The 25,377-nt window shown below is 48.1% G+C and overlaps 6 protein-coding genes across 6 annotated transcripts; 2 read left to right on the top strand and 4 right to left on the bottom strand.

The window, feature by feature from the left end:
* Positions 1 to 702: 702 nt before the first annotated feature.
* On the bottom strand, positions 703 to 1,734 carry N7481_011587 (nitronate monooxygenase; the record flags this gene model as incomplete). Its single annotated transcript, XM_057270806.1, has 1 exon — positions 703 to 1,734. The coding sequence occupies one exon, from the start codon at positions 1,732 to 1,734 to the stop codon at positions 703 to 705; it is 1,032 nt and encodes a 343-aa protein (XP_057117980.1).
* A 1,691-nt stretch (positions 1,735 to 3,425) lies between these two features.
* Positions 3,426 to 4,025, top strand: N7481_011586 (uncharacterized protein; the record flags this gene model as incomplete). Its single annotated transcript, XM_057270805.1, has 1 exon — positions 3,426 to 4,025. The coding sequence occupies one exon, from the start codon at positions 3,426 to 3,428 to the stop codon at positions 4,023 to 4,025; it is 600 nt and encodes a 199-aa protein (XP_057117979.1).
* Positions 4,026 to 5,412: 1,387 nt separating this feature from the next.
* N7481_011585 (dehydrogenase with different specificitie) lies at positions 5,413 to 6,399 on the bottom strand (the record flags this gene model as incomplete). The annotated part of the gene is made up of 1 exon (XM_057270804.1): positions 5,413 to 6,399. The coding sequence occupies one exon, from the start codon at positions 6,397 to 6,399 to the stop codon at positions 5,413 to 5,415; it is 987 nt and encodes a 328-aa protein (XP_057117978.1).
* An 897-nt stretch (positions 6,400 to 7,296) lies between these two features.
* N7481_011584 (alpha/beta hydrolase) lies at positions 7,297 to 8,223 on the bottom strand (the record flags this gene model as incomplete). The annotated part of the gene is made up of 1 exon (XM_057270803.1): positions 7,297 to 8,223. One exon carries the CDS (start codon positions 8,221 to 8,223, stop codon positions 7,297 to 7,299), a length of 927 nt encoding a protein of 308 aa, XP_057117977.1.
* A 2,763-nt stretch (positions 8,224 to 10,986) lies between these two features.
* On the bottom strand, positions 10,987 to 13,005 carry zfpA (uncharacterized protein; the record flags this gene model as incomplete). Its single annotated transcript, XM_057270802.1, has 2 exons — positions 10,987 to 12,413; positions 12,498 to 13,005. The coding sequence occupies 2 exons, from the start codon at positions 13,003 to 13,005 to the stop codon at positions 10,987 to 10,989; spliced, it is 1,935 nt and encodes a 644-aa protein (XP_057117976.1).
* Positions 13,006 to 24,839: 11,834 nt separating this feature from the next.
* On the top strand, positions 24,840 to 25,100 carry N7481_011582 (uncharacterized protein; the record flags this gene model as incomplete). Its single annotated transcript, XM_057270801.1, has 1 exon — positions 24,840 to 25,100. The coding sequence occupies one exon, from the start codon at positions 24,840 to 24,842 to the stop codon at positions 25,098 to 25,100; it is 261 nt and encodes an 86-aa protein (XP_057117975.1).
* Between the last annotated feature and the right edge of the window lie 277 nt (positions 25,101 to 25,377).

Here is a 25,377-nt window from a genome sequence, read left to right as displayed (position 1 = left end):
AATTGGGCAGGTATCCACGATCTCACAGAAGAAAGCTTGACAATCGCGAGGAATCATCGATTATCTCATGCGTATCAAACACACAGCATGTCGCCTTTTGCTCCGACGGGAGCATACGATTTAGCCTACGGCTTGCCCATGGGAGACTCGCGGATCCATGATATCTTTCTTGCAATGCTATACCGTAGCCGGCCAAGGATACATTTGCCTGGTATACTGATTGATCTTATAGTTTCCACTAATTTAGCAGCCTGGACTAGAATACCAACCATGCGCGAGCCCGCATCAATGATTGAAGCGACCTGTCTGCCAAATCCACAGGTTTAGCGCGGATGCATAGCTCACGATTGCTCAGGATTCTCCCGATTCGCCTACAGATTCAATTAGACAGTCAATTATCTATCAATTGTATCTCCCCCCCCTCCTCTTTCGTATAAGCCTAGCCAAACATTCATCCATCTCCGCATTTGCTCCCGAACAGCCCCCTCCATTACCCGAAAAGCGGGGAAGCTGTGGCGACACTATGACCCCTGCCGAAGGGCGAACACAGGGAAATGCACTCGAACTTTTCGGTATAATTGAAAACTTGTGCGGGTTTCTTTGTTACGGAGTACACGACCACTGGGATCGGAACTAAGATCAAGATCATCTCGTGGGGCTCTTTATCAAAACTCTTCTCATGGGCAATAGAATAAACATAACTCAAAGTCTAGATATATTTCCCCTCCCGTTCAGTGCGGCATTTATACCCTCGTGCAATGACTTGACAATGTCGCCTGCAGGAATGACCTTCTTAATAAGTCCAACCCCAGTGCCAGCATATGTAGTTAGTCTCCCATCAGTCCCGTAGCCACCATCTCCCCTATTAAGCTCCTCACGATAAAGCCTCCCATTTTCAATCTCACTGAGACCGGCCACATGGTCAACATAAGTCTTGTTAATTAGACCGCGACCATCGTAGGTTTGTGGCCAACCATGGATATCGCGAACTTTGTCATAGATGGTCGTTCGAACTGTGCTAATACCTCCATCCGAAGCATCTAGTATCGCTTCTTGATATCCACCCGTAACGGAACATTCATAGCTCGCAAGAAATCGTGTTCCTAGAACACAACCCTGCGCACCAAGTGCCATGGCAGCAAGCACACCTCGACTATCACTGATACCCCCAGCAGCAATCAGATCGATTCGTCTCGTAGGATCTGAGCGCAGTTCCCGAAGTTTGTCACTAATTTCCGGCAAAAGAGAGATAATACTAGCCCCCTGGGCTAGAGCATGCCCACCGGCATCAACCCCCTGAACGACAATGACATCAGGGCCAATAGCCTCGACAACCTCAACCGCATCAGCCACACAGCCGACCTGAACCCAGATCCTGGTCTTACCCGCAGTGGCCTTTCTAATCTGATCCGCCCAAGGTATGAGGTCTTTGAATCCCCTGGCTGGGGCAAATAACCACACTGCTGCCGGGCAGTATCTGGAGAAACAGGGCAACGCTTTTCCCAAGGATGCGCTCCACGCTATGAATCCGACACCAATAGGCAGGAACTTGGGCCCTTTGTCCTCGGCCTCGGTCTTTATTCTCATGTCCGGTGTGCTTTCCTGGAGAAGTAGCTTCTCGGCTTCTTCCAGCAGGTCTTCAAGGTAGTCGCTTTGATAACCCGCAGCAATGAATCCCAGACCTCCAGCTTTTGAAACAGCGACTGCGAGTTTTGGCGTGGCGGCCTTTGCCATAGGTGCTGATACGATAAGGGGGGGACTTTGCCCAGGGGTAATCGCTGGGCATTAACATGTTGCCTTCAAGTGCTTCGATTGATGGGTAATAGCCCTTGGAAGAGCTATAAGGCAAAGAAGTGAGGAAACGAAGTTTATCAATAGTAGTTAACGATGGCAAAGGACTCAAACTAATAAGGCAAGAGCAAAGCTGCGGTAAGTGGATCAAATACGTTTTGGTTTCACGGGCTCCCCTGGTTTTTGGGGCTTTTAACGGTCCCGGGTATTCACCTCGTGGGGTTTGAGGGTGGGACCGGCAGGTTCCTCCATAGTCCGAGGTAATTATCATGTGTGTTAGTAGAGTGATAAAACATGATATATATGACATAGATCTCTATTGCCGCAATAACCGAAATTTTGAGATAAATATAATATTTCTTATCTCTGTGAGTATATTGGCCATTCACACGATCGTGTCACGGCCTTCCCATAATCCGGGGTACAAGGGCGGGGTTCTCGATGCCGCAATACCCAACCACTAGTATATCGCTAAAAAGAATGACATTTCCAAGCTCCAATAAACGACTATTGCGTTCTACAATGGGCCATTAGCCAATATATCATACTACCCTTGTCACGAGTCAAGCTTGGTTCGGGCATCAAAGAGGATTAGCTGATCACTAGTTCAAGTTGTAGTATGTACCATTTCCAGTATCAAGATAGATGACTGCAACAAAGGCCCGGGTAGCTCTTAAAAAGGCGTGAAAATGATTACATCTACCTTGATGAACTATTTCAGTTGGAAGGAAAGACTGACACATGTAGATGGACAGTTTGACAGGATTATACAAGGGGTTTCCCAAAGCAAACTTGCCAACATCAATTCTTACAAAACATTGAACTCATAGCATCCAATGTGTCTAAACCTATTTTTAAAAGAACCATGTACATTTTATCAAAGCCCCGAACCTCTACGCTAATCTGTGAATCAAGAACGTCAAGTGTCGATCAATGAGGCAATCATCGAGTACCAAACGTGAAAAGGATACCGATATAGAAATTCTAGTATTGATCCAGCCAAAAATAGCTGCTATCCATGGATCGTAGCTTGTTACAAACTTTCTTTACCCCTCGGGCACAGCACAAAGAGTTCAGGGGTACTGCCGTTTCCAAACACATTTTATTCGACCCCAAACAATGAGTCCCTATTTTAAGCTCTTCACACACAAAACGCACAATACTGCCTTTAATCTTTGACCGGTAAACAATGCCACTCAAAGAGTCCGCGGCTCGTACCAGTACAGTACTATTCACATTGTAGTATCCAGGGAGGGGTGGAGTGATGTTTCACGGAAGGGACAAAGTTCATTCTTACCAGGACCACCTGGTTGAAAGAAAAGAAGTAGTTTCAAGTCAATCGCTTTACCTCGACACTGTAATTCTAAAACTCCTTTGTTCAAATTTATAGACTATATTCGGATCTCGAATACTAGTACTACGAAGAAACAACCCTTTAGACCTCGAGTCGAAGACATAAATACTCGAGAAATACCCCCATCAATCGAACCAGAACAGCCAGCAGCAGTCTTAGTACAGAGATCTCAAGCATCAAAAGCATTCCACCTACATTAGTTTCGCATATTATTACACTACATTACATTGCATTGCATTCCATTCAATCAGTTACCTATCCACCCACTCATCCACCCACCATGTCCGGCTCAAAGTACCACCACAACGAATTCGAAAAGACCCGCTTCAACCTCTACAAAGACCTAGAAGATCTCAGCAGCACCCTAGAAGCCCCATCCAGCGACAGGTACAACCTAGCCAAAGTCCTCCTCGCGTGCACAGACGACCTAGACACCATGCACGAGCACGCCGTCAAAGCGCAAGCAACCGAAGGAGCCGACATACCATCCTGCCTCAAGAAACGCTGCAAACTTCTGAAGAAAGTCATGACTGCCCTGAGCGCCGCACTGACCGAAACCGATAGGATGGTTTCTCGCGCCGTGCTTATGACGGCGTACCTCAGTTCGCAGGTTGGTAGACTCACGTTGAATGCTCATGATGATAGGGTTGATAAGACGGCGCGGCATTGTGATGAGGGGTCTGCTTGTTTGGAGCTCAACTGGGTGCGGCCTAGTATGAAGGGTGGTGAGGCTGCCGAGGAGGCGTTTCGGGTTCTTGGGGAGAAGTGGGATTCGCTTGATCTTGCTGTTGGTGGGTGTGATTGTCTTCAGTGTGGTAGAAGGCGGCGTGGTGGTGGTGGTGGTGGTGGTGGTGGTGGTGGTGGTGCGGCTACTATGTAGTACCCAGTTGGGAATGCTAGGGTACTGCACGTACTAGTTGATAACTACTACTAGTTATTAAGCTCTAGTATATTGTCAAACTATGAAGTTATTCTATCTATATAACTATGTAACCTGATCAGTGCTCTTCCATCATAAAACTCCTTATTTAACAGTTATGTTACCAGTAGTTGAACAACGAAAAAGTAGACCACTTTCGCCAATTATCTACCTGGAAAAGTACTAGTAGCAAACAAATTCGTATCTTCAGGGTCAATATCCAGAAAGCCCGCGATGTAGCCCTTGAAAATTTTCTGGATCTCAAACAAATCCACGATGATCAAGATGCGGATTTCTTTGTCAAAAACAGCGTCAAAGCAGGGGCCGCCCGACGATTTGTTAGTGATTTTGCCCGCTGGGTAACGCGAAACCAAGATATAAATGAAATTGAAGAGTAAATGTAACCTCTTTAGGCGTTACAATAGATACTAATTAGAGAGCAGCTCTCGCCTACAAGGTTTTTCTAGTCTAGAATTGAGGTCAAGTTTGTTTCGCAATCTTTCATTTCACCTTTATCACAGATTTGACAGTGGCATTCAAGGTCTGCAACCCTCAATAACGTACCCTCCAAGATACTCACCGTCCCTAAGAGCCTAGGTTTACCATTGAGGATGTTGTGGAGTACTAATTGTCACATTGCACTCATTGAAGACAGTCGTTCGTCGTCGTTTGTGACGAATATCGGTCACCGCATTTCTCCAATGCAGTCAGGTCCCAACACTGTCATCTTTACGAACAACTTATCACCCCGTATTTCAACCACAAAAGATTTTTCCCCGTCGGTGCTTTCGTCGAACATCTCTCTCGTGTAATGCCATTGCGTGAGCTCATTTGCCAACAAGACAAAAGAGAGTTGATGGGCTAGTGCTACAAAACATGGATTTTCCTGATAAGATATTTAGAGCACCACTTCGAGACCATCTCTCATCATATGGAGATAGACACTGAGTCGCATGATTGACACACATCATATGAGGATTAATCTAGCTATTGGACGACAGAATACAATATAATCAAGCGTATTTGATGAAGACATTTGACCCATTAGTGCATAAAAAATAATGCAAAGCTGAGTCACACGGATTTGACGAGAGACGAGGGGTTGTTAAAAACCTAGAAGATCTAAATGAATGTGAATCTGGATTGGAAATTGAAGTAAATCCCGACAGGAAAAGTACTCTATCACCTTCACCAGAACACTAAAATCTTAAAAAAAACCAAGCAAGCAAGCATGGAGATTTTTCCGGTCGTAATAGTGTTTTGCAGAAGGCTTCGGCTGTAGTGAAAGGCTGATTCCTTGGCAGACTGCGTTGTATGTCAGACCAGCGGTGCCGACGAATAAGGTTATTCATTGCACATAAAGCAGGTCCAGTGTTTTGGCCCACAGTTTCGTCTCCATTTCAGGGCTATATGCCCATGCCGCATACCCGGGTCCATGTCGCTTTGACGGGTCGGCCGGAGGTGCAATTTGACAGTCATCCAAGTATTTGCCTCCAGTACCTTCCAATTCCCGTGCAACTGCTCCCCAAACACTAGTTGCAGCGCCTTGCTCAGGGCTTTTCCAATAGCTTGCCAGAAACTCATTCTTGTCCCAGTCGGCTTTCTGTTCGTCCGATATATGACGAAGAAGCTCTGTCGCTATGGCACCAGGATGCAAGCTGAAAGCATGGAGACCCTGAGCACCGTATCTTCTCTCGATTTCGTTCGCTGTCCAAATGTTGGCAGTTTTACTCTGCCCATAGGCCTTCCAAGCCTCATACTCGCCGTCTAGACTAAGATTGTCGAAATGAACGGAGGAGACACGGTGGGCACTGGAAGCAACAATGACAACTCGAGAATTGAAACTCGGGGTAGATGAAGAGAGGAGACGGGATTTGAGAAGATCAAACAGCAAAAAGTGGCCAAGATGGTTTGTTCCAAACTGGAGTTCAAATCCATCCGCTGTTCTGCCTTCAGGGCACGCCATCACGCCAGCATTCTCGATCAGAATGTTCAGAGTTTCAGACTGCGACAGAAACTCCACAGCGCATGCATGCACAGATTTCAGGGAGTTCAAATCAAGGTGCAAAAGATGAACTCGCGGACTTTCCACTAGATCACTCAATGCAGACTTTGCCTTCTCTAGATCGCGAGCAGTAAGGTATAATGTTGCTCCGGTCTGGAAGAGTGCGCGTGCAGTCTCGATGCCTAAGCCGGATGAGCAACCTGTGATCAGGATAACTTTACCGGCCAAGGTGTTTTCACGGCCTGCGTCTTTGACAATTTGGAGCGCGGTAGGACGTGCATCACCTGGGCCCTTTGGTGATTGATGAACTTTGGCGTACCTCGACTCCATATCCAAGCTTTTTTTTAGAGGCGGACTAAGAGAAAGCTCGTACAATTGAAGGCTGTGTGCTGAAGAAGAAGATAAAATCCCGATGTTTGATGAATCCTTGCTCCTTCATGGCATTCATGACTTTTTAAATATACCTTTTCTCTCTCCGATACAGACCCGCGAATCTTCGGGATTTTCGGGCAGGCAATTTTGGTTACCAACCAAAGTTATCATCCCGTTACCTCCCTGATTTAACCCCGGTAAAGTGGATGAGTTAATTCCGCTAGATCGAACAGGTCATTAATTACACTAGTTCTGACTTTCATTGATCTCCTTCGTGCGGGATGGTTCTTCGCCAAAAAATCTTCATTGCCAAGAACCTTCGGGAAAACATGCGGTGGGGGAACCTTGCGACCCGAGGAGTCGCCGGGAGTTCTAAGATATCAGACCCAGCCATATTGTTTGCGAAATAAAGGAGAATGGTCTTGTATTTGACAGTTAGATATGTTCAACGAGTTCAAGAAGGGCCCTAATGTGTCATTTGCACTATTCTCGATACCTCGTAGTCATTTATTAGTTCTCTATTTTAATCGTTACTCTCTATCGGTAATTCGGAGATAACCACCTTTCAAAAAGCAAAGTAATTAAACTTAATGACAAGTTCTCTGAACTTGGTAGATATCCATAGATCACATATAGCTTTCGGCGGTGATTTAAAAGACAACACTACAAAGAATTATGTACCACTATTCGGCTGGTTGCTACTCTAATCCACGCTTCTATTTTCCAAATACGTAGTCACTGTCATCAAAGTTGAAAGGGAACTGCAAGGTAGAGTTACTAAATATAAACTAGATTCAAATTTCCTTCATATCCAAACTTCCTTTTAATCCCTGCAACTAGGCCTCGACGTAAAGTTTAGAGGTTCTTTCCGAAAAATTGCACAAGCTTTGGGCCAGATACCGCAAGATCGTCATAGAGGTCGAAATGGTTCTTTCCTTCGACAATGAAGAGCTCCTTGGGCTCACGGGCTGCAGTAATTGCGTCTTCACTGAAGTGAAGAGTCTGAGCGTTGGTTCCGGCGATCATTAGCAATGGTCGTGGAGAGATCAGGTGTTGGAAGTTGAATGAGTCGTAGCTGACCATGAGGTCGTAGCTGGAAGGAGGGACTTTCTGGTCCGATCTTGGATGATTTCCGCGCTTGGATCCGTAGTAATTGGCTGCATCCTTGAAGAAAGAGTCGGCATCATCAGGGATCTGCTTAAGATCGGTACTGAACATGGGCGGGGCTTCCGAATGAGGTCCACGAGCTTCCTTATTTCGCCATTCTCCGGCCGCTTGAAGAGCTCCAGCAATAGCCTCAGGGAGTTCCTTGTTATTCTCCTTGTATAGACCTCCATTGCGAGTCATGCGACCGACGCAAGCGGCACTAACAGTGGCCAGGGCCTTGATTCGCGAGTCACTCTGCGCGGCATAGGACGTATAACCACCCGAAGCGCAAATTCCGAGGACACCAATACGGCTAGGGTCAACCTTGCCCTCAAGAGTGGTCAGGTAGCTCACAGCAGCCTTATTGTCCTCTACTCTCTGATGAGGGTCTTCAAGGCCACGCGGCTGACCGGTGCTTTCGCCCTGGAACCCCGCGTCGAACGTGAGAGCATAAAAACCAGCCTTAGAAAGCAATCGAGCATGGTCTGCAGAGGTTTGCTCTTTGACACCGGTCATAGGGTGACTGATCACAACGGCAGCACCCTTGCGATCAGGGGAGCCGGCAACGGGAGCATAGAGCTCGCCGCTGACCTGCAGCAGGAAAGATGGAAAGGTGACCTTGGTTGGCGGAGACATTGCAGTGAGTAAATAACGAAGATCTGAATAGAGATAGATGATTGGGATTGATTATGGAACCAAACTGATGAGGCATATGTCCTTTTAAAGGCGGAGCTCTCTGGCGCTGCGACGGCATACTTCATGATGTAATCGTGTACGACCCCGAAAATCCCGAAAATCTTCGGGGGAAAAGCAGAATGGTGTCGCATTCGGAGTCGGGGCGGTCAGTATACGGCTTCCCGGAGTCGGATGAATAGTAACTACGTGATGACACTCGGCGATAACATTTACTTCCGTTATATCTTAGATGATCGCCAAGTATTATACTGTGTCTTGGAAATCAGAATTGATTCATTATAAATCAAGCTCTCAATGGAAGATGTCTCTAACTGAAATGCGTTGTTCGAAAAGTCCATCCTCTGTGACCCACCTCCCAGAGAGAGAGTCAATTTTGCTTCCCTATCTTCACGGCAGCAAGCAAAGCGAGTGGTGAGTTATATGCCTGAGGAAGTCACACATTGGTACGGCTCGAGGCTAGAATAGATGAGTATCGAGATGCGAAAATTATTCTCGAAGTATTACACAAATTTCCTGGAAATTGAGAGGTATAGGCATATAGCGATCTTCATTGAGGACAGACAATGGATAAACCTGAACGGTGGAAATGTACTATGGCTTCCTCCTAACTATCGGCCTCCTTGTTTCACCATTAATAGGGATTTACTTGTCTTGGGACACCCATCAGGGCAGGTTCCTTTTCTACGACTTCGTGTAATAGCAAGTGTCGATGATTTTCACTTTTATTCCTTCTGTATCCTCATTCCTCTGTAGAAGAAGGGCGTGGGGAAAAAAGGAATCATGACCCTACAGTACTAATGGGATCTGCCATCAGGTTTCACGAGTGTCCAAATCTTATACGCTGTATTACATTGTGGTTTGCCGCAGATCTGGATGACTAGGTCAGCGGCTACATCCAAAATTCCACGCATAGTACTGTAATATATATACACTGTACTTCACTAAAAGCTCTCAATCTCCAGACTAGAGTTTTAGAAGTGGAGCTAAGACTTAAGAGAAGGGTGTTGAACGGCAAAGCTGGCTTGCACACGGCTGTATGTAAGGTATTAATTAGAACCCAAATGAGTACTTCTTTTGTGAACTGTTTTACTACAGATCTTCAGTATTAATACCTGCGTTTTTGAAATGACGTCTTGCGCTCTGCCTTTTTGCTCCGATTTTGTCAATACACCAGCCGAGGAAGTAATCGAACCCTTGATCTGGATATTCGGTGCAAGACTGCCAATTGCGCCGAATGAAGGCTTTTAGCTCCGCAAAGAACTCTTAAATTGGGTTTAAGTCGGGGGAGTATAGAGTTAAATAGATTAATTTGACTTCCTTATCAAAGCACAGTTGCTTGATTCTCTCGGAACGATGAAGGATACATTGTCTATAACGAGAACTGATTTAGGCTTGAGGTACTTTCTACAGTGGTGGAGGAGTTCTTTAATGAAATCTTCAAAGAATAAAGTATCTGTTGCTCCCTAGAAAATACGAGAAAGTAGAATCCTGTCTTATATATATACAGGGAGAATCTAATACCGTTAATTGTAATGGAATTTTGATACATGTACGGGCGTTATACTGAGGGGAGACCAGCCAGTTCTTCTGATCCCTATTTACTTATTACACCTAGATTCATCTATGTAGATAAGGTGGTATGAACTAAATTCTGAGATAAGGTAACAGTAATTATTGTGTAAATCTGGGTTGTGCTCTTTTGCTTTCTGCCGAGCTGTCTTCTTAGACCACCCTATACGATATAGGGTATTACTGATCGTAGACTTTGGTACAGATACACCAAATTCATCGAGAAGGAAAAGCTCTATCGCATAAAGGTATAAAACCGGTTTTTAGAGTAAATAATAATCTAGAGTTTCTAGCATAATCGGAGTGATGCTCTGTGGCCGTCTAGCTTTAATAGGGGGAGCTTTAACACTACCGAATAGTCTTAGGTTAGACTTAATCTTGGTAATAGCGTACTCGCTGTAGCCTGCAGCTGCAGCTATCTCCGAGCTACTTAGCTTATTACTACTAATTATATTACAAATCAACACAAGAGTAGACTTTGCTAGGTTAGGAGCTATGGTTCGTTGCTTATAACAAGCAGAAATGATAGATAACTTTACTGTTACAATCCAGCCAGGTGCAGAGGACGAGAAGGGTCCCGGTTTGAGGAAGATGCAGAATACTAATCTGCCAGTTTTGCGTCGTTGCCAATTATTCAGGCGCATATACCGCGGCTACTTAGGCTGCAATGCGATATTGTTAGTCGTAGTTATATCATATGATTTTGTAACAGTGATTCTTAAGTTCATAGAGATCGCATTAAATCGTTTCGTATTTTGGCTCCCCGACCAGCGGAAGAGACCTTGATAAAACTGAGTAGAAGGTGAGAGCCGAGCCGAGCTGAAAAGCTATAGGAGAGACAGAGAGACAAAGGAGACTCATGACAACAATAAGAGAGAAAAAGGAATAAAAAAAAGAACATCCAGGACCAATCCTGTGAGGTATCACAATCACAATCAGAACCCAAAGATATCACAGCGGTATTTCGATGATAGCACGCTGAAAACGACTCAAGACGCCACTGCTATAGAACATGAAAAGGAAGAAAGAATACAAGCCGACTATACCCTGCTATTCTAGGCTAGACAGAGCGAAGCCAAGAGGGTGGGGAAAGAAGGGGAAGGAAGAAGAAGAGGATAAGAAGGTGATTCATGTTCAGGCCATGAGTTCGTTGATAGAAATCTCATCATCCTGTCTACCCAGCTCAGGCAAGAGCATGGCAGGTTGGCCCATTAGATGAGGTGCAGGGCCATCCATCCAGGGGCCACGCTCGGCATCTGTCGCATTGAGGACACCCTCCGCGCGCTTCATGGTCTCGACATCGAGATCGGTAACATATGCATCGCGATGGGTACCATCACCCGCGCCACCGGGAAGTTGAAGACGGACCTCGAAGTCATTGTTCAACATCATCTCGTCCTTCCACAGGCGACGCTGACCGTCAAAGACGCAGAGGACCCGCTTCTTTGTCTTCATACTGCTATTCGGGCAGCCCCAGGATTGCGGGTAGTTGCCGCGGTTATTGCGGCGACGGGTGACGGCGCGGGGCTTGGCAGTATTTTTGGAGACAGCGTTGGCGGAGCCGATGATGGGGCGTGATGAGTTGGAAGAGGATTTAGAGGATCTGTGGTTGTTGGAGGAGAGGCGGGTGCGCCAGAGGTCATTTAGGTCATCTTCGTCATGAGAGTCGTTATCATCTTCGCGCGGGCCAGCCGCGTCAAGCAATTGGTGCTTTTCCATCGTCTTCTGAACCTCTTCGTCGGCGGCGACTTCGGCCAGTCGCTGTTGGTTGATTGCCTCGGAGGGTTCTTCCTGCTGCACAACGCGCAGGACACAGTCGTCCAGATGCTCGTAGAACTCCTGCGCATTGCTGAACAATACGGAACAGGTGGAGCACTTGCCGGTGGCGTCGGGGCTGTAATTTGTTCCCTTCTTGGAAGAGCCGTTGGGGCTGCGCTTGCGGCAGTTGGGAGGAGTTTGCTCGACGCCGTGGACGGAAGTCAAGTGGCGCTTGAAGACATCGGCGCGGTTGAAGCTCTTTTCCGCGGGGGAGCCGGGTCCTGGGCAGAAGCCGCAAACCATTGTGCCCTTGTAGTGAGTGAGAGTGTGGCGGTTCTTGTCATATTTGCGTGCGAAGCCCTTGGTGTGGTATTCGCAGGTCATGATGGGGCATTTCTCGGGGCGCTCGGACTGGTGGGTGAGCATGTGGGCTTTGAGATCCTTGAAGACGCGACCGCATTCGGGGAAGGGGCAACGGCCTTTTTCCTTGACCTCGTCATCGGCTTCGACACTGCTGAGGGCGGGGCTTTGTTGGGAGCGACGGGAGTGAATCGAGGAGACGGAGGAGCGGCGGTCGTAGACGGAGACAGGGCGCGAGTGGGGACCTGGCATAGTGAGGGAGGCACCCGCTCCCTGGAGGGGCGAGCCTTGGTGGTCGACATTGTCGCTGTAGGGGATTGGGGAGGTTGCGGGCGAGTGTGGGAAATTGTGGGGGATGTTGGAATAGGTGGCAGGGTTCTCGGGGTAGGAGATGGTAGGAGTGAAGTTGGGGCCCGGGTGGACTGGTTGGATGAGAGAGGGATCTGGTAGGAATGGAATGTGTCAGCGTTCAAGTTGTCCCATGGTTTGATAAGTATAAAGATTAAAGTCAGATATGCGCCACATACCAACAAAAGGATCGGGGAATTTCTCCTGGTACAATCCATCCATCTCCACCTGTCCCATATAATCGTGAGAGGAGAAGAGATCACCCATGACAGCAGCAGGCAAGCCCAGGCCGTGGTTGGTGTTCACCCAATTATCTTGGAAGACTTGTTGAGCGCCGGAGTATGGAGAACTGATGACGGAGGAGGGAGCACTGGCAATGGAAGGTCCCGAGGCAGTTGAACCGGTGGGGATTTGGGGCTCAGACTGGCTAGTGGAGATTGAGGGAGGCGTGGTAGGCATCGAAGGGAACTGGTGTTGCTGGAGGTCCTCATAGATGGGACCATCGAGGTATGCCAGGCGGAAATCAGGCTGGGTTTGTTGGTGGTGGTGTTGATGATGTTGGTGGTGCTGGTGCTGGTAGGGCATGCCGTCCATGGGGAAGGAGAACATATCAACCATGCCGGGGTCCATTGGCATAGACTGGAAGTAGGAGGGCTTGAAACGAGAATGAGAATCAACAGCGAGCATTTTTGATTTGGATTTGGATTCAGCGAGCGCAATTGGAGCGGAGCTCTGGTGAGTCGAGACTCTATATCGCAGACCGGTCAGTATGGTGGAAAGGTAATGCAAAGCTGCCAGTGCAGTGGGAATGGGACAATACCAGGATAAAGTTAGAATTGCGGCTCGGCCAGATTAACGTGCCAACTCGGAGGAAAAGCAACGTGCAATGATGAATGAGTAGGCAAGGGAGGGGGAGGAGGGGGGAGAGTGTTGAGCAGGATCAGGGATTCATGAAGGCACTCCTTGCGTGGTGATGGGGAAGTTTGACATGAAGATCATCAATGTTGGCGGCCGGGGGGAAAGAGGGAAAGAGTAGAGTATTATAAAGTCGAAGTGAACGATGGGATCTATGATCAAATGGATTATCTGAGGAAATTAAAATAAAAAGAAAATAATGGATGGAATAATAATAATAATAATAAAATAGAAATATTATTACAATTATAAAATATAATATGCAATATTCGAAAAGGAATAAAATAATACAGCAATAATCCAAAAAGGAAAAGAGAAAATAGAAAATAAAAATAAAAAAACAAAAAGGGAAAGAAAACAGAAGATCAGGCGTATGACGTGTGTAAAATGACAATACGCGAACCAGAGCAGGCGCAGCAGTTCGTGTTGCTCGGTGCGTGCAGTAGTTAGTTCCAAGGTTTACTTTAGGTATGTATGAGTATGAGTATGAGTATGCGGATACTACAGTGTATCCGTCCTAGTACTGGGGGACAAATACTAATAGCCCAAGGTAGCAGCTAGCACTCAAGTCCAGCTCCGCCTCCTTAGGCGTCCATAGATAATTATTCATGCGGTCATAGTACGGGGTAGAGGAGTGAAGAGAGAGGAGAGTAGAGGAAAGAGGAGGATACTCTGTACATACAGCATGCATACGTGTTGATCGTCGGCTCCATCCTCATTTTTTAGGCATCGGCGAGTCCGTGTACTTTGTGTGTACTTGTGGATGGCTCAGTAAACTAAGCGTAAGACTTAAGTATGTCGATTTGTCAGAGTGGATATGTGATCTCCTGCCATCCCGTATTCGCACACATACTACGGAGTACAGATACTCGTGCTCCACACAGATGGTAGAATATTCGCGTCCTCTATCCTCTACTTCATACAGCGCATTGTCGATCCGTCAGCGTTACATGCCCCAGGCAAAGAAAGTCGCCAATTCAACCAGGGTACCAAATCTGTACGAGGACCGACCTAATCGTTGGCTATGAGCAAAACCCGTCACCCCGGGTCGACTCGTCAAGTCCACTAGACTCCCCCAACCACAAACAAATCACAGCGCCGAACCGCCATCGCTCCAAGAAACACGTAGTGGGGTTCTTCTGCACCCGGTTCACCCACTCAAATTCCCCCATTCACGATCTGGCAGTCAAATCGTGTTGCGTCCACCCGCTCGGGACGGACGATCGCGCCCTCTTTGTTGATTGATTGGCATCGCTCGATACCGCCGCGGACCTCCACTCTATCCGCTATTCCCCTTCGTCCCCCCTCAAGTGACGATCCCTCGGTCCAGGCAATGTGATCCGATCCTCTCTCCCTCTCTCTCCCCTGGTGAGAGCCGCATGCGTTCGTTGCCATTTGGGCCGTCCCCCGTATTCTCAGGGTTGCAACTACATACTCGTAATGGCCAGGGTTAGGATTGGGGTTGGTTTGGGTGGAGAAAAGGGGGTACGAGTATGGGTATGACATTCACTCCCATTCGCGTTCACATGCTGATGCTGATGCTGATACTGATACTCGATGTCTACCGATTATGTCTACCGACCATGTAGTGAGTGGTGTACTCCGTAGTTAGCTTAGGTACGAGTATTAAACGTACCCTCGGTACTGGATCCCATCAAACTCTGGTCTGATTCTCTAATTCCGTGATATCCAGACAAGAAAACGGAAACAGAGCTCCCTGCATACCTAGGCTATGCAGTACACACCTTACGGGGCGAGGTGGTATAACAAACCAAGCCCTCTTTCCTGCCTTCAACCGTGATTCTGCAGTATTCCCCGACAATACCTAAGCCACTGATCCGGAAAAGACCGCCCATCCAATCCCGCCCTGCCCTCACAGCCCTAAGAGGAGACATGAGATACTACGGCCCGGAGTAGCCGTCACGAACCAGACGACCTGCCACCGGTCGGTGAGCGAGAGGCCCCGACTCTCTCGGCGACAGCCACGGTCCTGGCCCTAGCCACAGAATTGGCCAATTAATCGTACTCGCACAACAGGCACTAATCCCCTATTGGTTCTCTGTGTCTCCCTCAGTGGGCCTCCAAGCAGAATTGAGGCGCAGCAGGGATTTCGTTCACCGCTGGGGTCGGCGATCCCGACATGACCTCATTCGGCACGCGTATTACTGCCCTACAGCGGACGGACCCATGTATAAAAAATGCATCCTTCCGTACAGGGGGTTCACTACTGCCAGGCTACACCCAATAGGGAGATGGTACGAGCGCGCGGGTTTGGGCTTGGCTTCGCCCTACGGCCTGCACGGGGTCCACGTCAATGATGGATCGCCCGTGGCAGTGTTGAACCCTCCATTGGGATACATCACTGGTCCTGTCGGAACTGTCAGTTCGCTGTCAGGTCCCTCATGCAATGCAATCATCATCATCGAACAGCCCGAAAGGGCCAGGCCAGGCCAGGCCAGGCCAAACGGCGTACGAGTAACCACGAATAACGGATCTCGCTTCTCTGAAACGCAAGCCTGATGAACCTTGACTCCCTGACCACCCGCCAGTCAACACCGAGAATATGGATCTCGGGTCCTGCAACCCCTGCACAACCCTTGTGATGAGACGGCAGCAGCGACCCAATAAGCCCCCACGCCATTGGAACTACTCGTACATAGTACTACTACCTACCATCTAGGTTTCCGGTCGCTCACCCTGCTGGCACCACTTTTTAGCCCCCAAACCAATTCCCAATGTTTTGAATAGGTGAACGGCCTCCCCGATCGTTGATAGGGCTGCTCGCTAAACTCAGGATGATTAGGGTACCACCCCACAAATAAGCCAGGACCACTGCCCCGGGATGTCATCAACCCTACTCTCCGTACTCCGTACTGTAATCCGTATAGACTCTGGCCCAAAACGGGTGTGGATACTCATTGTGGCGCGGTCCCTTGCTCTGCGCATCTCACCCACGGCGACTCCGAGCCTGCGAAATCTGGCGGATCCCAAGTTGTGTAATTCAATCAATTTCCGGTGCCGCACGGTTGGGTCGGCCAAGCTCATGACATAGCCACAGTCAGGCAAAGCATGCAAGATGACTATTCCTATCCATCACACGTGTTTTGAGTTGAGACCTCTTTTTAAGGGGAGTCTTTAGCGATTCCAGAAGATGAGGAAAAGCAATAAAAAAAACCAAAAGTTTGCATCGGCTCACCTCCGTTGATTCCGCCATCGACAAACTAATTTCCCCATAGGGTAAATCAACACTTATCTCTCTGGGTAGTACAGAGTAAATCACCGGGATAAGTCCGGCCATAAACCATCCCATGGTTCAAAATGCCTAGCTCAGATAATACCCCAATTGCCCAAATATCCTCTCCTACCCCAGCCTAACCCCAGCCTAATCCCAGCTCAGACAGTGCACTAAAAAAAACACAATGCCTAAAACAGTAATCGGGGTAACCACAACCGCCCCAAGGCAACCCGTGGAACAGCTCCCGCGTCGGCAATCGGTTCGCAACCCTACTTTATCCTCCTGACCTGATTGACCCTACTCCGTATTTTCCCTCCCATGAGGCCATCCCATCTCTCCCTTTCCCCACTTCCTTCTCAACACGGCTCGACAAGGCTGAGACCAAAGTCCATCATCCCTAATACGTAAGAACCTTTAATTCCCACGAAAGCTTCCCGGAGAAATAGAGGAAACTAGTCGCTGCTAATCTCCCTTTCCGTGCAATCAGACGAGTTTGCCTTACCCGAACCCAGCCAAACCCTGGGCCATTTGAAATTGAAACAATGAGGGTGGACCATTCTACTGCAACTCGGGTGCGCAGATCATCCAGTCTCGAGCATGGACCAGAGTCTGGCCTCAACAGGCGTGTTGTCGCATTGACCAGATTGGGACGACATCCCAATTTGCGAGTCTGTATCTGGTTTGTACCGCTTGTAATACATGCAATGTAGGGGCCATGTCATGTCTCTCCATGATTCTATTTCTATCGTCGGGATGTGATCTTCTTTGGATGTACTCCGTCTGGAATAGTAGATCTATGTAAGTCTAAGCCCTATGGCAGTGACCCTTCTATGTATGTTTTATCTGTAGGCGCCGGTCCCTGTCATCCATGTGGTTGCGGCGACAAATGGTGGGTGGTGAGGGGTGTTCTAAAAACAGAAATGCACAAGGATAACCAAAATGGTGGGTGATCACCACCGGGCAGGACAGGGCAGAACCAGGATAAGGGCATTGACAGGGTTTGTGCCAGGGATCCCCCTGTGATAGTACATACTGTGGCTACGGAGCATACGTTGTTATTGGCACCGATTACGAGAAGGAAGCGGGAAACCGTATTCTCTTTGTTTCTTTCTTGATGTATGTATATTGCCCCGCCCCGGCGCCAGATATTGATTGTTCTTTGTCCATGTGCTTGGAGTAATAAATACACCCATGGCTAGCCCTGGAGTATGAATGTGGGGGCCAGACTCATATCACCTTTGCATTGTGGGGTTCGTAGTCTTCTCGGAATCTGCGGGAAATGCGCTACACTCCCCGGTGACTCTGCCTTGGGTCTTCACCCCCCCCTTTTTTGGCTCTTCTCCAAAATAGGCTCGTAGTGTCTCAGACTCATACTTGGCGATCGCTTGCAAAGCCAAAACAGGACGGAATAAGACAAGACGGCCCCCAAATTCGCAACACCACTGACAGGGATCTGGAACGAGGCTCTTTATCCTCTCCATTGGTCTATGAGACACCTCTCCGTTGGTGTTTCCGAATATTCTCAGTCATTATCTCAAGTATGTACTGTACATACATCGGTCTATATAGGAGTAATTGGGGGCCAGCGACGAGTGTAACCCCACCACCGCGTGGCAGTCTCGATCTGACAGAAAACGTAGCTAGCATACTCGTACTTCGTACTGGCCCCAATAACCAACAACTCGTACAACCCACACTACTGTCTGCCCTGTCATGCCCATGCGCACTAGAGTTAGAATGAGTAACCACCTACCTATTGTGTCCAAGTCGTGCGCTGTATCCGTACCCCGAAAAGAGTAATCGTAATCCTCTGCACAAGTAATGCACCAGTTCCAACTTCCCAAGATACGCTATTGCGTTTTAGTTGGTCAAGTGCAGCGAGCCCTCATCACATCACCCGCCTAATCCAAGCTAGGCAAAAGGGGGAGGGGGTTTCCAGTCCCGACTTCGCGAATTTGGTAAACTCTACTCCATGGCGGCTCTTACACAATCCGAATCCGAATTTGTCAAATACTGTAGAATCGAAATGGATCCAATCTAAATTTTCTTTCTACCCTACGGGGTACTCCGTATTGTCTTGCACGGGGTGGTGCCCGTTAAACTTTGCATGTCGTTTGTTCTATCTCCGTTTTCTGTTGTTTCTTGGGTTTCTTTTTGTTCCGCACTGCTGACAGCCAACGCCCCCGTTTCAAGAAGCGATCCGCATCCGTCTTTTCCTCCCCCTCCTCCTGTCCCCATCATCCCCCCCACAACCGCGCGCCACAGAGTTATGTATGTACCTATGGCCGGTGCACATTTCCCTAAGCCACTTGTGGTAACAGTAAATAAGCCCTAGCTTGTTAGCGCTTAGCTTAATCTACACATGCGAAGTATTTGTCAGTCTACAGGGATTGCCAGAGATAGTAGACCACTAAGTTTGCTGGGTTGACGGTTAAGTCCGGTCGATCCGTGTACCCCGGCGCATCACAGACGGTCCATTTAGTATTTTATAGAATGGCGACGATCATGGACGAGTTTGAGGAAGTATCATGGGTAGATCCAGCTATGTAGCTGAGTCATAATATGGAGTACCACATATTAAACCAAATGAAACTATCATGAGTCTACTCTCTAGTATAGTGGATTTAATACTAGTATTTGAAGGATTCCGAATCAATAGTCGAATATCCGTACTCCGTACAGAGCATAAAAGGAAAAAAATCTCTCGAATTGACTTTGACAGATCCACGATAAAATCATGGCTGGCTGGAAAGATATGGCAGATCGACATGACACCTGTCTTGCGCAGTGATTTTCCTCGGGTAGGGAGGGAATGTGCCTCACCCCACCAACTAGCCACACTAAGTGTGATAATATATGGGGCCCCTACTGTACAGTAGCCCACCGTACGAGTAACTACTCGATTTGGCTCCCTTTCATCTCTCATCTCACGCTTCCCCTGAAAAGAGTGGAGCACATCTCTCCCTCGCCAAGCAATGGCCTCCCCAACGCTATTTCCTTGCCAAAATTTTGACACCCGTTGCTCGAGTCATTTGAGAAGCCCATGCTCCGTACGGAGCAGACAATGTACTTTTGACTCTCTGGGAAGCGGTCGAAGCGCCGTTCTACCCGGTGTTCCCTGCCTTGTTTTTCTTTTTCTTTTTCTTTTCGTTGTTATCTGTTCATTGTATCCTAAATTTCCGCTTCCCCTACCCCTGCCCCTACACTTTTCTTTACTCGATGGAATGGATAGCCAAGCCCCCGCAGGATCATGATTGACATTTACGGTACTCCGTGCTCTGTAGAACAGAGCTTTAACAAATCCAGCACACCGGTTCCCCCTGTCTCAGCGCACGGTTATGCACCTGACTGGGGGCGGTCGACTGATCTTGGGGGAGAGGGGGGGGCTCTGCACGGATTTCTCTGTGATCCCTCTCTCTCTCTCCCTGCGACAAGAACCGCAGAGTAGGTTTCCAAGCTATGTATGCGCTGTCCTGTGGCCAAAGTTTCCTCCGAGTCAGATCTAGACCGTCGAATCTACAAATTTGGGCAGCAAAGCACGGTCCATTTGGGTTAGAGAAACATGATCATCAACTTGAACTTGAACTTGAGCATGATAGCGAGCCAGCCAGCCAGCCACCATTGACCGACCGGTAGCGAACTTTGACAGCACCTTACAAATATTCCCGACGGTTATTCTCCGCGAACGTGAGTGCGTGTAAGGAAGTACGTAAGTACGCACGCATGGAGGTGTGCATGTGTGAGTGAGTGAGTGACAAGCCACGAAGCAGCAGGCAAGGTAAGGCAAGGCAAGGGGCGTAAAAAGGGGCAAGTCAGAGACAAGCAGAAATAATTAAATCACCATCCTACTGGTGTACAGTATGTACTGACAATGCAGGCCATATGTACGGAGTACGGATTGCTTCGTATACTCGTAGGAAAGAGAGGGCATACGTATCTTACCAAATCGGAATCTCTCAACACAGGCCCCGCCTGTGGGGGCCGATCGACAGCCGACATGACTAGATATCCTCCTGCCTTGTCCGTTAAGAAACTGCGAGACACAAGAGAAATCACAATCGGAATTTCACGACCGCAGGATCGGACGGACGTCGATCCAGGCCTGCACCGTCCCCCCCCTATTCCACCTTCCCTATCCTATGGGTCACATGGTACGGGAACTCCCCTGCATCGACTCCGTAGCGTTGTACGGGTTGTGATTCGTCATGTTGTAGTAGTGTAGCGCCTCGCGTCTGGCCCTTGGAGCACGGGAACGGGGGGACGGGGCAAGGGTACGGGTACGGGCAGGGAGGGCGGTCCGATCCTTTCACCATGTGGAAGAGTTGTGGGGGTGAGGGCTCGGTGGTTCGGTTAGGTTGGGTTATGGCTGCTGTACTCCGTACATGTTTGTACAAGGGAAGGGAGAGACGGATAGCGCACTGGAGAAACCTGAAAATGAGTTTGTTGGCGCCTGGGCTTGCTTGGCTAGCGAGGGTCCTAGGCCACCGGTTGCTGCGTCTGCCGGCGAATTTGCTCTCTATTAAGAATGACGTACGAGTACTTGCTGCTGGGCGTTTGAACATGGAGGAGTCTATCCTATCGCGGTGTTTCTTCCCATTCACCCGGGCACGTTTTCTTTCTTTTTCTGGCCCCCAGGACGCCGTATTTTCTTATTCTTCTTCGTCCTCGGGTGAAGATTACCATTTCTGAACAAAGCATATCCAATGGGCTTCCCGCCCTGTGATAACCCCCGCGAACTATCGACGCAAGATAAGCTTTAGTGTGAAGGTGACAGTGAGAGAGAGACAAGAGGAGGGGCTGAGATCGATTCATTCACCCTCCGACCCCAGCAAGGAACATGACTCGGCCTGAACATTGTGATTGGTGCGAGGCACGATGAAAAAAGGATCGCCTCGTTTCCGGAGTACCTCCGCTCCCTGGCCCCAGACGTATGTGTACGGTTTAACTACTGTACAGCGAATTAAATCATCTCTGATCGACGAGGATCTACAGAACCCGGGTGAGTGGCGTATGTACTCCATATGTACATGGATGTGCCGTTCGACGGAGCAAACAATCTTGCCCTTGCCGAGAAACTTTGACTAAAAATTATACAGACTCTAGAAACAAGGCAGGTTTGCGTGGCTTTTAATGACGCCCCAAACCCAGTTGCCTCCGACTCACCCAGCCGAACCGAACTCAACCCAACCCCAGAGCCCTTTCGTAACGTGTACCCGCAACACGCGAAGGGGTAAGAGACATGCCTGGCGATTGGCCCGGAATTCCAGAGGCGTCGTACAGCCGTCACACGATCCTAGGCAATAGTTTTCGGTACACGAGATACAATCCTAGTAGTCTCGGCCGGATTTACCCCAAATACTAGTTCACAATGATAGCCATAATTGAGAACAAATCGAGTAGACCGATGGTCCCAGAGAGAGAACACTCGGTTCTCCCTGCCGGTGTAATAGATACTCCCTCCCGTTTAGCTCGAAGCATGCATGCAGATAGCACTTGTCAATCTTGCATCAAACCGGGGTGGAGAGAAGAGCTCGGCATATGTCCTGGAAGCAACCACAGCTTCCAAGGTTACTGTATGGAGTAGCTCGCATACAGGACCTCCCACATATCATACTTGCATATGTACATCAAGCACGCTATCGCTGTCGCTGCTGTCACTCTTGATTCCGCAGATGCACCGGCAGATCACACTTCCAATAGCCCAAGTGGGAGAAAGAAAGAGGGGCAGATCTGCACAAGACCGCAAAACTAGTGGCTCGCTCGATCCTCTAATATGTAGTTCGTGGTGTGCGCCCTATCACCGTATCTAGATTATATTAACTTATCTCCCGCGGTATATACCTATCACATTTGTGATCTTCATCGCCTCCAGACGCGGGATCGGGAACCAGATTTGCATAAGCGCGCATGCAATTTTACCTCATCCAGGCACCTCTCGCCCTCCAGGCCTTCCCCTCTCTCCTCCCCTCACGTCACTTAAACTTCACTTCACATCGCCTCCCTGTCTGTACATGTACGGTAATCTTGCGCCTTTTTTCCCCTTACGGTGCTGCATAAATCCATGGACACTGCGTCCTCTGCCAGTAATTTCAATACCTTGAACTGCCCACTTCGAAGAAGATCGGCGCCCCTGTGAGGGGTCAACTAGTCATTTCGATCTGTCACCTCTCGGTATTGCTTCACCGCATAATAAGTCTCCTTACGAAGTAGACAGGCGCGTGCTTCGGCAATTGTCGGAAATAAACTACCTACACGAGCTTTTCGGAGGTATATGTCAATTTCCGATCGAAAACGAAAAAAGGAAGGTGGGACTAGATAGTCAGGAAATAAAATAAATAAACATGGTATCCATATGGATATCTAAGCTCCTACCCGCACCCCATCGAGCACACTATTGCCCAGGTTTTTGGCCATGCGGAGGTATTTTCCGCAGGCTCTGTATCCTATGTACACCAGTGGACGCGCCCTAAAATGCATCGGATACGACAGTCCCTCGCCCTGCTGCTATCCGAAGAATTAAATTCTGACAACCCGTGTGGCATGTGGGGAGCTTCCTCCACTATTAAAGTATAATTTTTGTTTCCTTTGTTCGGGGCGCGTAATCTGGTAAACGGATTCCTTGGCAAGATAGTAGTATATCCGCCATATTCTTCTAGTATGATTACTATACGGAGTACCCTACTTCCCTTTTGGGACCTGCCCCAGCGGGCGCCTGTCTCCATAAAACTAATCGCTATTCTGGAAATCTTCGTGTCGATGATCAGCCACAAGTGCCTCATTTTTCAGTAACGTCCTCCACTTTACGGAGTACGCAGTAGGGGGATCTGTTCCATAGGGATGAATCAATTGCCTGATTTATCCATCCCCGGAAGGAAATCTTGAGACCTACGCCGATCTGCCCTATGAAAAATTTACCTCGCTGACCCCGAGATCCGGCGGTGTCCTTGGCTTCTCGATCGTGTCCACTTTCTGAGGCGGTGCGGATCCACTAGGAGAGCTTTTCTTCTTGCTTTTTTTTCCTCTCACCTACGAGTGGGCACCCGAGACAGTGTGGAGAGATTGACGTATTCTAGGATTTCTTGTTTATGATCTCAAGGACTTTGCGGTTACACTGCATCGTGAATTTCCTTTCTTGTTTGCCCTGGTTTTTTTTTTTCTTTTTCTTTTTCCCCTTCTCGGTGGAGCTTTTTTGTTGGGGGAAAGCGATCTCGGAATCCCCGGGCTCTGGATTTGGGATTTGACCAAGTGAACCCGACACAATGGAACACACCGCGGAAATATCTTTTACGAGTAATGAGAATTTTTCTTTTCGGTGGGGTAGATGTGATGGGATCGGATCGGATAGACAAACGGCACCCAAAGAATTCCAATACGCCGTACACCGTCAGTGTGTGTGATTGCGAAGTCTTTCTTGGTATTGGATCGGTGCTTCCTTGCTTTTTGGCCTGCTTTGACTTCTCTAGCTTGACGATCAAGTGTCAATTCTGCAGGTTACACAGGATAGAATTCATGCAGGGTCTGATCGCTCATCGCTAAGTTCGTTTGTAGGATCGTCGAAGGAGATTCGACTTGCCATTAAATCTAAATGCAGTACATTATGGGGTCATTTTTAGCATCATTAAGTCCGCGACATACCCCGTGACGACAATATTATCTATCAGCCTGAATATTGCTATTGCAAGCATTGTATCAATTAAGGTGCTCCTTGTCCTAGCAGCATATTTCACGCCCTGAGTGAATGCCCCGTCAGATATGCAGTATATGGATCCAGTTTGGGAAATATCTCCGAATACAGTTCGACTCCAGTCAAGGCGCAAAAGAGTGATCAAGAATGTTCAAAGCGTCCATTGTAACTCGTATTTCGAAAGGTTTTATTTGCTGATGTATAGTTTAGGATGCTGTCGTGCGATTTGTATGCCTTGCCAGGACTTCTTCGATATTACGAGGATATAATATTGTGCAACCCCCCCAAGGAGCATACTAGGTATACAGCAGCAAAATCAGAGTGAGTTGACATCATATGTATTATGACTAGTCTCGGTTGACAAGATACTAGAAAGGATATCATTATTAGAACACGATTTTATGTGATTTTGATACCCACCAAATCTAACGTGCGCATCTAGTCACAGGCCGGGGGATCAGACAATCGCTTAGAGCTTAGTTCTGGGTCCAATGGAGTGTAACAAGATCACGAGAATATGACATACTCTACCAGCCTTTTCCAAGGCAACTGCTGACGGATTGCAACTGGATATACTTGATTGATGATGATTTGAGGTGTGACACTAGAAAGACGAAACTGTTTACTACCTTGCCCTTCTTACAGGAACTAAGACATCAACAACCATGAAACAAGCTTGTCACCAAAATGAAACAGATGGTCATACAAGACGACCAGAAATATCTCATCAAACAAGGCACAGACACCAACACCAACACCCCTTCCCTCGACACAGCTTCCATCCTCAAACCGATACAGTCAATCACCACAAACGCACAAGTTTCACAAAAGGCCTCGTGCCCGGATGCACGCGCAGATGCGATATCAAACACCCGACGAATCGAGCCTCCCTTCGTCGTCGTGCAACAGGCAAAAGAACCGGAACCGAACCGGTCGCACGGAGTTTAGTCGAGCCGAGTCGAGTGATAAATAGTTCTGATGATTTAACTATAGACCAAAGAAGGCATAGAGCCGCGTGCCGTGAACAAATCAATCGAAAGCATACCTGGCCAGTGTGCCTTGATATTAGTATATCTACATGGGTACCTGGAGGGCCTGTAGAAACCAGAAAAACAGTATGTACCAATATTGGAATCCCAAGCCACCAAGTCAGTCCATAACAAGGATCTCCAAGCGAAATATTATCTAAACCCGCGATATCCCAGCCTTATTCCGAATCCCACAC

Source organism: Penicillium waksmanii (assembly GCF_028829765.1).
Source record: "Penicillium waksmanii strain IBT 27052 chromosome Unknown utg000009l:1.0-4314994.0:1.0-4318279.0, whole genome shotgun sequence".
NCBI lineage: Eukaryota > Fungi > Ascomycota > Eurotiomycetes > Eurotiales > Aspergillaceae > Penicillium > Penicillium waksmanii.
This window is presented reverse-complemented; position numbering and strand designations above follow the sequence as displayed.